Below are 14,396 nucleotides of genomic sequence, written 5' to 3' on the forward strand. Positions count from 1 at the left end.
ATCATGATTGAGTTTGGAGAATCCATTGGTAAAAAAATTATCGTTTTTTTATTCACAAAATTAAAAAACATCTTTGTAAAATACCTGATACTTTAATACTTTACTTAATTTTTTGAAATTATTTTTTAAACAATTATTCTCTATTGATTTTAAAAAATCCACATTTCGTGCACCCTGAGAATTAAATAACGATGTGACATCTAAAGTCAAAGACTGACAAAATCGGACATGGCTTCGTCATTTCATACTTGTATTAAATATAACTAAATTTTAATAATATAAATTATAAAAATAATATTAACAATTTGTGTTTTAATCACAATAACATATGCCTTTCAGAATTGGCATTTTTGCAAGCTTATTTCTAGGTAAACAATCCGCTTGGTGGCCGTATTTATTTATTCGGAACACTTGACCAATAATGGTAAACTGCTGTTTACTACTGTCATCTTTTTTACTGCTCATGCCCAATGTAGCTTCAAAATATCCTTCTCCGGGAGTGGCTTTGAACGTTACTTGCACTGACCTTTCAAAAACTTTATTGTTGTCGTATCTTTGTGGCGCTTCGTATAGATAAGCGTCTTCGACGAAAGCCAGTTGAATTTTTGCACATTCCTGTAGATCATCCAATAACTCATTAAAATATCTGAAAATATAATATAATATTTTTATCAATTTCGGTTTATTAAAAAGTAATTAAGAAACTGATAATAATTAAATTGAAATGTTAGATTATTGAGGTTGCGGAGCGTGTTGATAACTAGGTTATGTCTATGAATATGACTAGGTTATTTAGTAGGAAGTATATTTGAGTATCATTGGTGAAATTTCGCATGGAAATATTGAAATTGTTGAATTAATTCGATAGTATGTTTGGCAATTAAGGCATTTTGAATTTAGAAGACACGAAACATACTACTAGAGGGTCCTATTGCTTTGTGTAGACCAAAATTAAAGGAAAAAACTACTAGAAGCAGTCAGCAGATAACGCAAGAACTGAATTTCCACAATGGTGCACTCAGTCATGACAGCTTAATAGAAAACTAGAGATATTTTTTAAGATGATATTTCTGTAAGTATATTATAAATACTAAACGATGACTGGGGGGGGGGGTGCGAGGAATGGGATAAAGAGCCCCTCCTCCCCTGGACGAAAAACAAATATTGTTGTGCAATTTAAATAACAGAATCGGCCTTGTAAATAAATAAATCACCACAGGTCATACAGTTGTTGTTGTATGTAAAAAAAAGGACACACCAACCTTATGACTTCTTTCGAGGCGGCAACACTGTACGGGTGTTGTGGGCCAAGTTGTTTTTGTTGGCCTTCGTGACATACGCAAATCCATTGAGGTATGCCGGCTGCGTTGCAATCTCTGAACAGCGGTACAGGATTAAATAAGGATTGTCCTGCACTAGGAGTTGCAAAATGGCTTTTGACATTACTGTCATTGATTGCATCTAGTAATCCTTGGTCAATGGCAGTCGATGCGTTTTCGTTATTCAACGTGCTCAACACATGTCTAAACGTGGCATAAATGTCGTAGGTAGATGTCAGTCTCATACGGTTCTCTCGGAGAGATTCTCTCCACGAAGGATACTTATCCTTTACCCATTCCGGTGTTATAACGGTGACCATTGGCATACGGTCTTCAATCGTTCCCACCTTGGTCCGACGGATGAAATCCATACGATTACCATGGTCACCGAGCACAAATATTACCGTACGGTTGAATAGTCCCTCGTCGAAGGTCGATTTCAAGAACTTCATGTAATCCAAATCGATTACCTAGAGAAATAATTATTGTTTGAATGTATAACATGGTGATGGCACAGAATAGATACAAGCAGAAGGTTCACTCTTAAAGTAAAATTAAACGTGACGGCCATATTGAAAGGGCACACAATGACCGTACCCGTTCCTTTTCTTATCTATTTAGTACTACCAGTTTAAAATATTGATGTTACGGTTTGTATTTCATAAAATATAATTGTTTAAATTAATTATAACTTAAACTTTTTAATTGCTAATACATATTAAAACCTCTTGAAGCAATGTTTCTAGTCATTACATTAATTTATAATAGTTTATAGTCAAAACAATAATTGATTTTATTGTTTTGACTTTCGTATAAAAATTATATTCTACTTTTAGTTTTACGAAAATGGTCACACTGCGACGCTCTAAGACTATGGCCGTCGCGTTTTTATGTGATAACTGATAAGTATCTTCCCCGTGTTAATTTTTATCAGTGTCCGGGGGCCTGGTGATGATAACAATTATTGACCAACACATTATTTTTACTCACTCCGACAGTGTTGACGAAATCGTGACTGACTTCGTTGAAAAGCGAAAACAAGAATATCGGCGAGTCTCTGTAAACCTTGATGAACGATTTCAAATAATCGAAATAAATTAAATGTTTTGGCGTAGGTCCTAGACAACCGGGCGAACTCATCTTGTACAACATGGATTGTTCTACGGCTAACCAAAATGTGCGCATGTAGTGTAACGTCGGTTGTGACGTTATCCCTTTGGCCAAATAGTCAAACATGTTAAACTCGGGCTGATCTTCCGCATAAAGAGTTGCCGCGCCAACACCGTCGAATTGTTTCCAAACATAGGGCCAATCCTGTTGAACATAATAAAATATTCGCATACTCTAAGCATTCTATATTGTGTGTTTTGTGTAGAACTCACATCGAATCTGTTGTTGTGCTCGGTGATAAAGGAACGTCCGGTCAACATAGGAATTACATTCGGAAACGTATTTTCGCCGACCTTTGTGAAACCGTACATGACATCACCGTCCATTCGTTCGGTAATGAAATGATACGAGTTTGGCATCTGTCTCATGAAATTCAGTCGAGATATCGAGTCGATACCGAGGACGGCTACTCCCAATTCAACGTCGTTCTATTATTTAAAAACAGATAATAAAATGTCACTAACGTGAAATAAACAGATAACGCTGAACACGCTTTGTAATACAAAGTCACATTAAAATTGAGTTTATTATTTAAAAAATTGGTTTATTCGCGTTGCCCAAAATTTGAGAACTTAACTGATATTTTTTTCAGAAAGCTGAGACAATTTTACATAAAATGTGTAAATTTCAAACCGGGTTTTCCACAAAAACGGAAAATTCTCTTATTTTTACACATAACTAGATCAAATATTTTGATTACTGTGGTCGTTTCTTTCCGTGAAAATTAAATTTCGCCTTTTTTTTATTTTCCTAACCGTTTTTATGGAGAACCCAATTTGAAATTTACACATTTTATGTAAAATTATCTTAGCTCTCCGAAAAAAATATTGGAAAATTTCTCAAATTTTAGACAACACGAAAAAAAACATTTTTTTAAATTATAAACTCAATTTTAATGACTTTTTGTTACTCGAAAAAATCAATCGATATTTTTTTTCAGAAAGCCGAAATTATTTTACATAAGAAACTGATTTTTAATCATTTTTTTGTTTATGGCCGAAGATACTATAAAAAAATTATAAAAAAGAAGTGTCATGAAAAAAATTAAAATATACTTTTTTTACAATCATGGCCAAAATAATCGAAAAAAAAAAATCCAAATAAATTTGAGAACATTTTTTCAATCGTCTTTGATGAAAGATGATGAAAATCTCCTGTTCTATTTCACAAAACAACTAAATCGTCTTATCTGTGATAGTGGTTACGGCCTATTTATGCTTACTTTAAACTTTCTGACTTCCGGTTTCCGTCTGGCGTAAGCGTGGAAATTGCTGTAAACTGTTAAACCCAAAAAGTTGGTGCATGAAACGAAAACAAAATCCGTCTTTGGTTCGTGCAGGCTGACCATGGGAATTTGTGGACCGTATTCCACGTGGAAATCGTCATCTTTCGGTCGATGAATTTCTTGGTAGTAACAGTGTAGCGCGTTTGACTTCAACGAGTATCCGGCTTCTTCGAACCCCGAAGAATTGAATTGCAAAAGCCCGGTGTTCATGTCGATGTACGTCAGACGATAAGACCTTTCCATACATCTGCGAAACGTGTCGAAATTATAGTTTCTGTGAAATTTAATCGCCACTAACCAGTTAGGTGCAGAGTATTATATTGTACACACCTTATGGGTTTTGGTATGAAAACGTATTTCAAAATAGACGGGTGAAACGGATGAAGTATTGGAAACTGACAGCTAACCCGTGGGTCTCGTTCGGTTAAATTCTGTACAGGAAAATGCAAAAATATATAAATATCGATATCGTAATGTATTTTATTTGAACAACATATTTTTGTAGTTTTCCGATGACAATGTATAAAATTGGTACCTACTTACACTGTAAATCACTAAATGTTCTAATTTCGGCCTTATCAGTTCTTTTTGAATGTGATATACAGTAACTAAAGCTTTAAAAAACAAAAATATAATACATTTATAAGTCAAGTACCTAATTAATAATATAACTAATTGCTATTTATAAATACAAATCAAGAGCTTTCTCGATGATCTGATTGATATAAATAGAATAAGAGTATAAAAGTTGAATCTGAAAGGTATGAGGTTCGCGTTGTGTAAAAACAATATGAAAAAAAAAATATATTAATTTCTTATTAAACCCTATGAGATATTGAGTGGCCCATGATAAATAAATCCCCTATATAGACTGATAGGCACAAATAAAACATTTGCTTAACACAGTGGTAAAAGAGGTGATCGTCGAAATAAAATATAACTCCTAAACTTTTGTTTAAAAAAAATCAAAATTTTTTTTAAGTGGCCACATTGTATTAAATGGTATGTAAAACTATTGTTGAATATCAAATAAAGATTATAACTAACTCAAATTGTGTTAGGAAAATCTTAGTTGGTTTTAAAATCGCCCATCTGAAGAAATTATTTGTTGTTTTTGAAAATTTTCAAAAATTGCTTTTATATCTGCGTGTTGTTCAATTTTAAATATATCTTAATAGTTAATGCATGTAATTTTATATTACTTACCTAATGTTATAACAAAAATAAACAAATATTGAATGGTGTAGAAAGGTTCTTTTATTTGCTGATTTATCTTCTTATACTTCATGCTACTTGATACTGGAAGTGGAACTGGTTAGCATAGTAGATTTGTGTACTACAAGTCCACGAAATAACGTCTTTCCTGTTTGAGACAAAAAATTAGTTACAAGTCTAAATATTTCAAACGACTTTTATGGTTAGTTAGTAACGCTAAAATAAACAATACAGGGTGACTAATTTTGTAATTTCCTGGTTTAAATTGTACAAAACGCTTATTGTTTTTTAGAAGAAGTGTTTATTTAGATAAAAGCTATTTTATTTCAATGATAATAAACTGTAAGAGTCTTGTTGACTATTTTTTATCTATGACAATAGACTTATTGTTATATGATTATCAATAATATCAAGTTAAAGTGTAAGTGCTTTAAATTATCTAAAATGGCTCCTAGGAACTATAGTCTAGACAAATTAATATTAACTAGTTTTATACATTCCTGGTTTGTTTTGAATACTACAATTGGTTTCCATGTACAACAGTCTGGCTTCGAATTTCTCGGTGTTTACCTAAGTTGTCTTAATATTAAACAGATTTTTGATTTGTTAGTCCTTTAGCTATACTTATATTCTAAAATAAGAGCTCATAAAAAAGGGTTTGGTATTTTGGTTTGTTTTTTTGCTGTTGCTATGGTTAAATTAATATTTTACTATGTAAACTTTATTGTCTCTTGAAGCAATGATTTGATTTTGGTTAATACTTAATATAACGCAAATTATCAGTTTATAACAAATACTAATAAATATGAAATTGCTATTTCGTGATTAATTTTGAAATAACTCACGATATATTATATACATATTTTGATTCTTAAATATTAAAAACCATTTTTAATATTTATGATAACTGTCATTTGTCAATCTTGCTCGTAATACTTCTCGAACCTTAAATACATAAAAAATAAAATATGTATAAAAAGTAGGAGTTCTCGTGTTGTTCTTAATTTATAAATTGGATTTACTTTAGAACAACACCTTAGTGACATTTTGCGTATGAAGCATACGAGGCGATAACAAGTCGAGAACTAAAATAATCATTTTATTTGAGATTAAATAGTTATATTTTTGAAAAATATTATACATTTTAAATCGTAGACATGCGTTTCATTAATTATTTGGTCGAATTAGTAAATAGGAATCTTTAAGTATTAACATTCTGGTGCACTCAGCGCAATAGGGGTTTTCATTAAAAATAAACTGGAATGAAATTCACATACTTCACTTTTAAAAATATAACAGTAAAAAATAAAATAGCGAAAAAATAAAACGTGTGCAGTTTAAAAATATACTTTTAATGATTTGGTTTAAAGCAAAAATGGGTAACTTGAATGACGGCCAAGCCACGTACAACGTAGTTGGCTAATGTGCAAGGATGCAGTTAACCAGTTAATGGCAAATTAATAGATATTTGATAGGTTTATAAAGCGATTCGTAGGTTGGTTGGTTGATCCATGTTTGCAATTAAAATATAACATAATGTGTAGATAGTAGAGTTTTAAACAAAAACATTTTTTCATAACTAGCTTGTACGCCAAATCGAAAAAAGGACTTCAAATTTCCGACCATAATTAATAAATGCTCAAAAAAAAGTAAACGTCGACCTTAGCTTAACTAATTTTTTTTTACAATATTATGATCTCACGAAATTGGAATTTAAAAATTTGTACGTTTTTTGAATGGGAATATTTTTTAATTTGAGCATTCCAATCGCTGACCACCTAATTATTAACTGTGCCCACTGAATTGTTACTCTATTTAATTCTTAGTATGTTAAATTTAAACTTTACAATAATTGTAATTATTATAATAAGAACGATGTTCACTTGCGAACATTTTACTTTCCCCAACCATATCTAGAATAACACCCACTGATTATTATTAAACAACGTTCTGCAGTAGTATTTTTTTCTTTATTTTTATTTGAGATGAATAAGGAAATATACCAACGTGTTAAAATTACTTTCGACAAATTGTTTGCTTACCTTTGGTAAATTATTCAACACTGAACAAAACCAGAATAAGAACAATGACCTCTGTTTTTTTACCGTCACATACGGCGTTTCAAAATATATTTTTTACATATAATTAGGGGAATTTCACTAATATTTTAGTACAACACGTTTAGTTTCGATGAGATGCTGTCATCTACATGTTTTGTTTGACAATAATTTCTTTTTTTCTTTTTTGAATGTACTTATAATTTATTATCAATAAATGGTTTTGAAAGTTTGGTATTTTTTATGTATGCGCAAAAAACTGACTAGATTTGAAGATAAGGTAAGTTGTGGTGTTCAAACTTAAAAGTTATGAATCAAAGGATAAATAAATAATAATACTAAAACCGAACATTATAAAAACAATATCATATTAGTTTGGTATTAAAAAAAAATAAATTAACATATCTTTATCAAAAATGTTAACAGTGACACATTGGCACATTGACAGTCAAAATTAAATTTGTATACCACAGTCTACTGAACTTTTAAGAGTATCTAGGTTGAACTATGGTGAATAAACGATGTCGGGCTAGGAGGGAAGCAAAGCGAAAGCGTTCCCCTCCCAGTCTGGGCAATTTAGCGATAAAAAAAAACTCCATACTTCACGTATAATAGTAGTTTATTGCCAATATATTATTTTTATAAAAAAAAACTAACGTTTATAAAATATTTTCATTATAATACGCTCTCAAAAAAGTATTAAAAAATATATATATTGACGTTTTGAAATTTCTGGATAAGTAATTATTATGGATAGTGATTATTTTCGATATAAGTATACTAAACGGATGATATAAGTGGTTTTATTATAATTTTTTCATAGAAACGTTCAATAAGTTAATAGTGAACATATTTAAATATTCTTGACGTCGACGGTCGAGAAAACATTGATTAATTGAATTAATATATTAAACTCATATAATAATTCACAATTTAAATTGTGTGTGTGTTTTTTTTTTGTTCTATTTCACAATTTTAAATAAAAAAATATCTTTTATTTGGGCAAACGAATGAGTTTTTTCACATTTATAAGATAGTATAGTTTATAGTTGTTATTAGCAGGTTGATAGGTACTCTCGTATGCACGCATTGCATGCATTACATTTTATGGAACAGTGAAGTAATAGTTTGCACGCCATCTAATTTTGTTTTGATCTCATTTAACGACTCTATAGTCTAGTTATCTATTTAATATCTAATTGAAATTAATTTACTAATGCAAAAATACAATATTTATAAATGCTTAAAAACAAGCGTAGGTAACACTATTCATTTTATAGCTACATATTATTTATTTATATTTTGCTTGCAACGAGAGAAGTTAATTATTTCATTGTCGTTAAAAGCTTTTGTCAGTCGACGTTCGCAGTGTTTCACATTCCAAAGTAAAAACTCGATTGTACTTATAGCAAAATAAAAGCTCTTCATATTTTATTGTATTTTTTTTTAGAATAAATAAAAACAGAGTATTGGCGGTTACAATAAACAGACAAATACACTTAACATAGTTTTTATACAGCTTTTCCAACTTTTCTTTTCGCGAAAATTAAGGGGAATAAATATTTTTTCATTTATAATTCCTCAGTTTTTTTGGATTATTTTCAAAATGTCTCTACACGCCTCTACTACTTAGTAATATTCCACGAAACCAACTATTAATACAAACATTCGCCTTTTAAATAATAAATAGTGTACGCATTTAAAATCTATGTGTTTTATTTACAAAGACCTTTGGAATAATATGTTAACGATTGTTATGTTATTTTTTAATTTTTTAATAATATATAATGACCGCCATACGGGTGGGCGCACGTTTTGCCGTCACCGATTCTCGTTAGCTTTAAGTCGATAATAGTGATTAATAAGTAAGCACTTATTTTATTTTTAGACCTCGACTTATATAATTAATACTTTACATATTTTATATTTATAAGTTAGTTTAGAACTGCAGTACAATTTTATCGGGTTTATTAAACGCAGTATAATAAAACAACCTTGTTTATCTGTTTCATAAAATGTATTAGGAAATTTAGAATATCTGAGATTTTCAGGTGTATAAACTATAGAAATTACATATTGGTAGACACGATTTTGTCTGTAGATCATAATTTACTATTTTAAATATTTGTTTGTGTGATATAATTAAAATTGTTACGCCACTGTTTTACCTGATAACAAGCAAAAAAATATACTTTAAATTCATTTTCTCGGTATTTTTGAAATAATAATTTTACTATGTTGCCTGACACAACTTTGAAGCACACTAATATTGCCGTTACATAAAAAAGTAAAATTTTAGACACAAAATACAGAAATATTTTTTTTCGGTGGGCTGTGATAATATAACCAGTCAAGAAAAAAGATTTTTTTTTAAAATGGAATTTATACATACAATTTTTAGTCAGCAAAAATAGTTTAATTACTTAAAATTTAAAAAGTTATTTTGGTGCCTAGTTATGTAAAGTCTTACAAACATTTTTAACCTATATGAATTTGAAAAAACTTACCTTTTTTAGATCAAAATAGCATATTATATTATTATGAGATAACTCCAGGTGTGTTTTTTTGGCAACGGACTGTGCAAGCTCATCACAACTGCATGCGTACAAATTTTCCGGCAAAACAATTAAAATCATTAAAATAAACCGTCGGAAGTCGTGAATAACGCAATTGGAATAATAATTTAAATGGAATCGAATTATTTTATTGAAATTCAAAATAATGATAAAAAATTTCACAGTCGACGGGAAAACACTGAACGGTGTATGTCTTCACTCTTTTAGGGGCAAAGCAGTACATACAACAACGGCACTCTGCGCAGTTGTGTGCATATCATACTCAGTGTTGTGTTAGCTGCTGGTAGTAATCACACTGCATATATATATATATATTTAACATGACATTTACAAACACACATACATAATATTATAGTTAACACTTAGATAAGTCGTTGTATATTATTATGCTGGTGTCATATATATTTTTTTTATCTACTACTATTTTTTTTTTGCATGAAAAATAATAATATATTATTGTTTCCCGGTAAATTTGAATAAAATAAATCTGAAATTTTTACTGCCAAAAAGATACGACCGTTATATCATTTTACTAGGTCGAACGATTTTATTTTTTTTACTCACACAATGCCATGACGAGTCACATGAGTTCGCCGCAGTCGTGTTTGGCCGCCAACAGTAATGTTTAAGAATAACCGAATCATCATTATTTATATTACATAGGTAGTTAAATATACACACGACGGCCAAGTGCACACATGAATACATATGCATACATTGTTACACTTTAAAACGAACCGTAAGTAGAAAAGTAAGAGATCACGTTAAACAATTTTTTGGTATATTTGAAAAAAATATCACGACAGATATGATGTGATATTATATTAAATGTTATGAACGGTGGTGTATTTTGGGTTTTTTTTTAGGAAGGGGTTGTCCTGGCAATATTTTCCCCTCCATAGATATGATATTATATAGTTTGACCACAAAAGCCCACAGGCCACACACATCCATTCGAAACATTTGTTGAAGGTTTGAATTTTTTGAAACTAGTTATTATAGTCTACTACACATTTTCATGACAAAATTTCAGCGGTGAAAAAAATTAATACAATTTATGATTATTTTTGCAAGTCATAAGATACAGTGATCCAATCAGTGACTACTAATTCTATGGTTTTATATGGTTTTCTGTTAATAAGACAATATAATATTGGTTCTAATTTTCTTTTTTGATTAAATATTTAAAACGTTAATGTCGATGTTTAAGCTGACACAGGTGTAAAGTCCAATGACAAAAAATAGGCAAGAAAAATGTAAAATAAAATAACTATTTAGTTTAAAAATATATTGATTTATGGATAATAACTAATTTAGTATTCTAATTAAATCATTTAATTAGTTAATTAACTTAAATTGAGTTCATTACAAAATTAGGTTTGTGCCTAACATTTGATATGGTTTTTGCATAATTATACTAATTATTTATGTTCTACGATTGATTAATTAATTATAGGTACTTATATTAAAATTAAAAATAGGAAATAATTTGAATAAATTATATATATATATATATATAACAAAACAAATCGTGGGCGTTCAATTAAAAGAATATTGATTACTGCCTAATTATAACTAATTTATCATTAAACAGTTTAATATTGGAAAATATAATCATTAAAATGTTATCATTTCTACAACAATTTATTTTGTAAATTACAAATTATTAAGAGAAGTATTATGTATGTCCATAGAAATGCATTTAAATTTTATTTTGTGATTGACTTTCTGTAAAGCTTATAAAACATTCCTAAGTACCAATTGATACATTTTGTTTGAACGTGTAATTATAATAAAATTTAAATTGTAATAATATTGTAAAACATGAATAAATTATTATTGACAAATAAATAATAATAATTGATAACTTTCCTATAATGTATCTGTTTGTTAGTCAATGATGGAACAAAGAATATTAAATAAGTGTAGTGAACGAGTATAATTACCTAATCATGTTATTAATAATATTTTATTTTTATAATTAATTGTTGTTCTCATTAATCAATTTTTAGAATAGTTTTCCTTGTACATGTTTTCGTTTTATGTAGCTATACTAATCTAAGACACTAAGTGGCTCATGTTGAGTGAAATATGTACTATTCCATTGGTCCACTATGTAAGTCATGTTTTACATCAAAAGACGTTTGTTTATACTTATGTTTCGCGACGAATAAAAACGACGTAGACGATTCTATAATGGAAATCTAAAAATATCGAAGGGACAGTAATAATTGAGATTTGATTTTATATGGGCCATCTGGCAACGTGAAAAAAGATAAAACAATTATAAGAATCGTAACAATTACTAAAAGTTCCACTAAAGAACATTTTTATATCGACCGGCTAATGTCCATTGTCGGGTGGCAGATGGAATAACTTTGGTCTGTTTGATATTAACGCAATATTTGAAAACTTTGACAGTATTCAAATATTTGTCAACATTATAATATTGTGTATGACCTGTTTTATACATGATTGGTGAACGGGTTCAAGATGAATTTGATAGATAATACTAAATACACCGTCCTAAAAAAAAATTGGGTATTGGGGGAATTTAACCACTAGGCACACCTCTAGATGCTAGCCGCTGGCTTTGAGTGAGTGAATAGTATTATATTATGAACTATAGAATTTGAAATAAATAAGTACAAGAATAACAATATTCAAATACTTTAACTTGAACGTTCTAGTTCTTTATTAAAAGACACAATTATAATTATTAGTTGGAGGTCATTCCAATGAACACAATCTATCAAAAACGGATGGGCCAATTAAACTCAAACTTTGTTGACTTGTTATAAATATATATTTAAAATTACAATTTAAATCGTAAAGTAATATTATAAGAATAGAAATAAAACCTTTATAAAAAAATGGTATTGTACGTCAAAACTATTATCCAAAAATATTATTTTTAATGCGTATTAAATTAAAATTGATACCGAAAAAAATAAGCGAAATGAATATTAAAATGAAAGGTACTTTTATACTTATTTTATATTTATAAAATAATGTAATTGAAGGAAATGTCAAAATTGGAATACACATAATTAATTATCGAAACCAGACAGCAGTAACCCTTTAATAAAAAGCACCAGCGAAAATAAAGGTTTCTTAGATCAGAAACTTTTTTATGCATTGTTTATTTTAACCTGCCGTTGGATCTTCAATTCTGTGTGAAGTAGTGTTTTAAAATACAAAATGGAATTTCTTTATTTTTTAGAGGCAAGATAATATGTTGTAACTTGCTTCTTCAATCATACAAATACACACAGCACAGTAAATAAAAATATTTTTTTTTACTAATGATGAATCAAAATTTTTGATTGGCTGGGTGTCGAAATCGTCAATCATCAATCCAATTGTCACTCTTTAAAGACTGTCATTCAAGATTGATCGTGTATAACCGGCTTTATATTAGGTCCTGGTACTCCCAAATCGTTCATAGGTTATTGTGATGGTTATTAACATAGCCAGTATATAAGTGTCAATGCCACTTGGCGGCATTCTCGATAAATTGTAGCCATAGCGACTAAGTTCTCGATATTATATTGTATTTAATAAGAGGACACCACACATACCGCTTTTTAAGGGGTTTTAAATAGGCAATTTAAAAAAAAAATACTAATTCTGAATTAAAACTGCAATGTACAGTAATGCGGTTTCTTTATTTATTTAAAATTCAAGTTACCATCGAGCATCAAAAAATAATTGTTTTCAACTTAATTTACGCCTAAAAAATAATTATGAAATAGAATAAAACTCGTCAAGAAAGCTTAGTACATGGATATAATATTATATCTTAATCTTTCTATTATTTATTTTATTTTTATTTGATAAATATATTCAGAGATGTGTATGGAATGCTAACCCTAGTTTTTGCACGAAAAAAATATATGTAAAATATCTCTTAATAATAAAATCGTTTTTTTTTAAATAAAATTTTAATATATGAGAAGGCGGTCTTAATTGATTTAGACGTTTTTTAAAAGCATCGCTTCATTTAGAGTCAGTTAAATTTAAAAATTACATAAATGGCCAGTACACATGTTAGTACCTACACTTACACTATCGATTGAAAGTTCAATACTTAGTTTTTTTTATAATAATATAATTTACAAATATGTTGAAACCTGAATAATCTGTTTAAATACAAATGACATACATATCACGTACGTTTAACACCTCATTGCTAAACGACACAATTGCAGGTGTTTTGAATAGTACAATGTGGGTAAAATAACAGACAAAGTACACACCACACCGTATAGCGTACACATCCTGCAATAGGCACTATCTGAAAAGAAATACAATAAAGGTGCTATCCGAACGTGAACGTATTGTTGTTAGTTTGTTTTCACTTTTCACATTATTCATTAGTATTATGAAATTTACATATTACCAGTATGATACGATATGGGTCTTCGTCGATAAAGTTAACACTATAGGCCTTAGGTGTCACTATAAGAAAATGAACTTGGAAAGGGGGACGTTTTAGCTTCCCTAATTTTGATTAAAGCCCTCAAAAATTGATTGATAAAATACTTGATATTAATAGATAACAATAATATTTAACGACCGTAAATCAATGATCTTAAACCCCCTCCCTTGTTTGTTTTATTTTCAGGGTAAATTTTATCAGTCAAGAACTAAAAGTTTGTCAAAATTGTTGTCTTTTAAATTATAGTGGGACTGACCCACGATATATTTTTATTTAGCGGACAGATTTTTTTCATGTAGCCAATATAATGATTAGAAATTGTGGACCGAAGCC

The 14,396-nt window shown here is 29.3% G+C and overlaps 1 protein-coding gene across 4 annotated transcripts; it reads right to left on the reverse strand.

Annotated features, from left to right (window-relative positions):
• Nucleotides 1-87: 87 nt before the first annotated feature.
• On the reverse strand, nucleotides 88-9,884 carry LOC126846324 (uncharacterized). Of its 4 annotated transcripts, XM_050585637.1 has the most exons (10): nucleotides 9,554-9,884; nucleotides 5,835-5,934; nucleotides 4,981-5,137; nucleotides 4,318-4,388; nucleotides 4,105-4,205; nucleotides 3,712-4,021; nucleotides 2,702-2,917; nucleotides 2,310-2,633; nucleotides 1,263-1,789; nucleotides 88-646 (listed from the first exon to the last, which is right to left on the reverse strand). In XM_050585637.1, the coding sequence occupies exons 3-10, from the start codon at nucleotides 5,060-5,062 to the stop codon at nucleotides 313-315; spliced, it is 1,965 nt and encodes a 654-aa protein (XP_050441594.1). In that variant the 5' UTR covers nucleotides 5,063-5,137; nucleotides 5,835-5,934; nucleotides 9,554-9,884; the 3' UTR covers nucleotides 88-312. The 4 variants fall into 4 exon arrangements, with proteins under 4 accessions (XP_050441594.1, XP_050441593.1, XP_050441596.1 ...); XM_050585636.1 differs by lacking the exon at nucleotides 5,835-5,934 and having other exon boundaries at nucleotides 89-646; XM_050585638.1 differs by lacking the exon at nucleotides 5,835-5,934 and having other exon boundaries at nucleotides 386-615.
• Nucleotides 9,885-14,396: the final 4,512 nt, after the last annotated feature.

This window comes from Adelges cooleyi, unplaced genomic scaffold (genome assembly GCF_023614345.1).
Source record: "Adelges cooleyi isolate 19-005CV unplaced genomic scaffold, UGA_ACOO_1.1 ACOO_flye_CR_arks_rails_tigmint_CR_PRNA_9, whole genome shotgun sequence".
Classification (NCBI taxonomy): domain Eukaryota; kingdom Metazoa; phylum Arthropoda; class Insecta; order Hemiptera; family Adelgidae; genus Adelges; species Adelges cooleyi.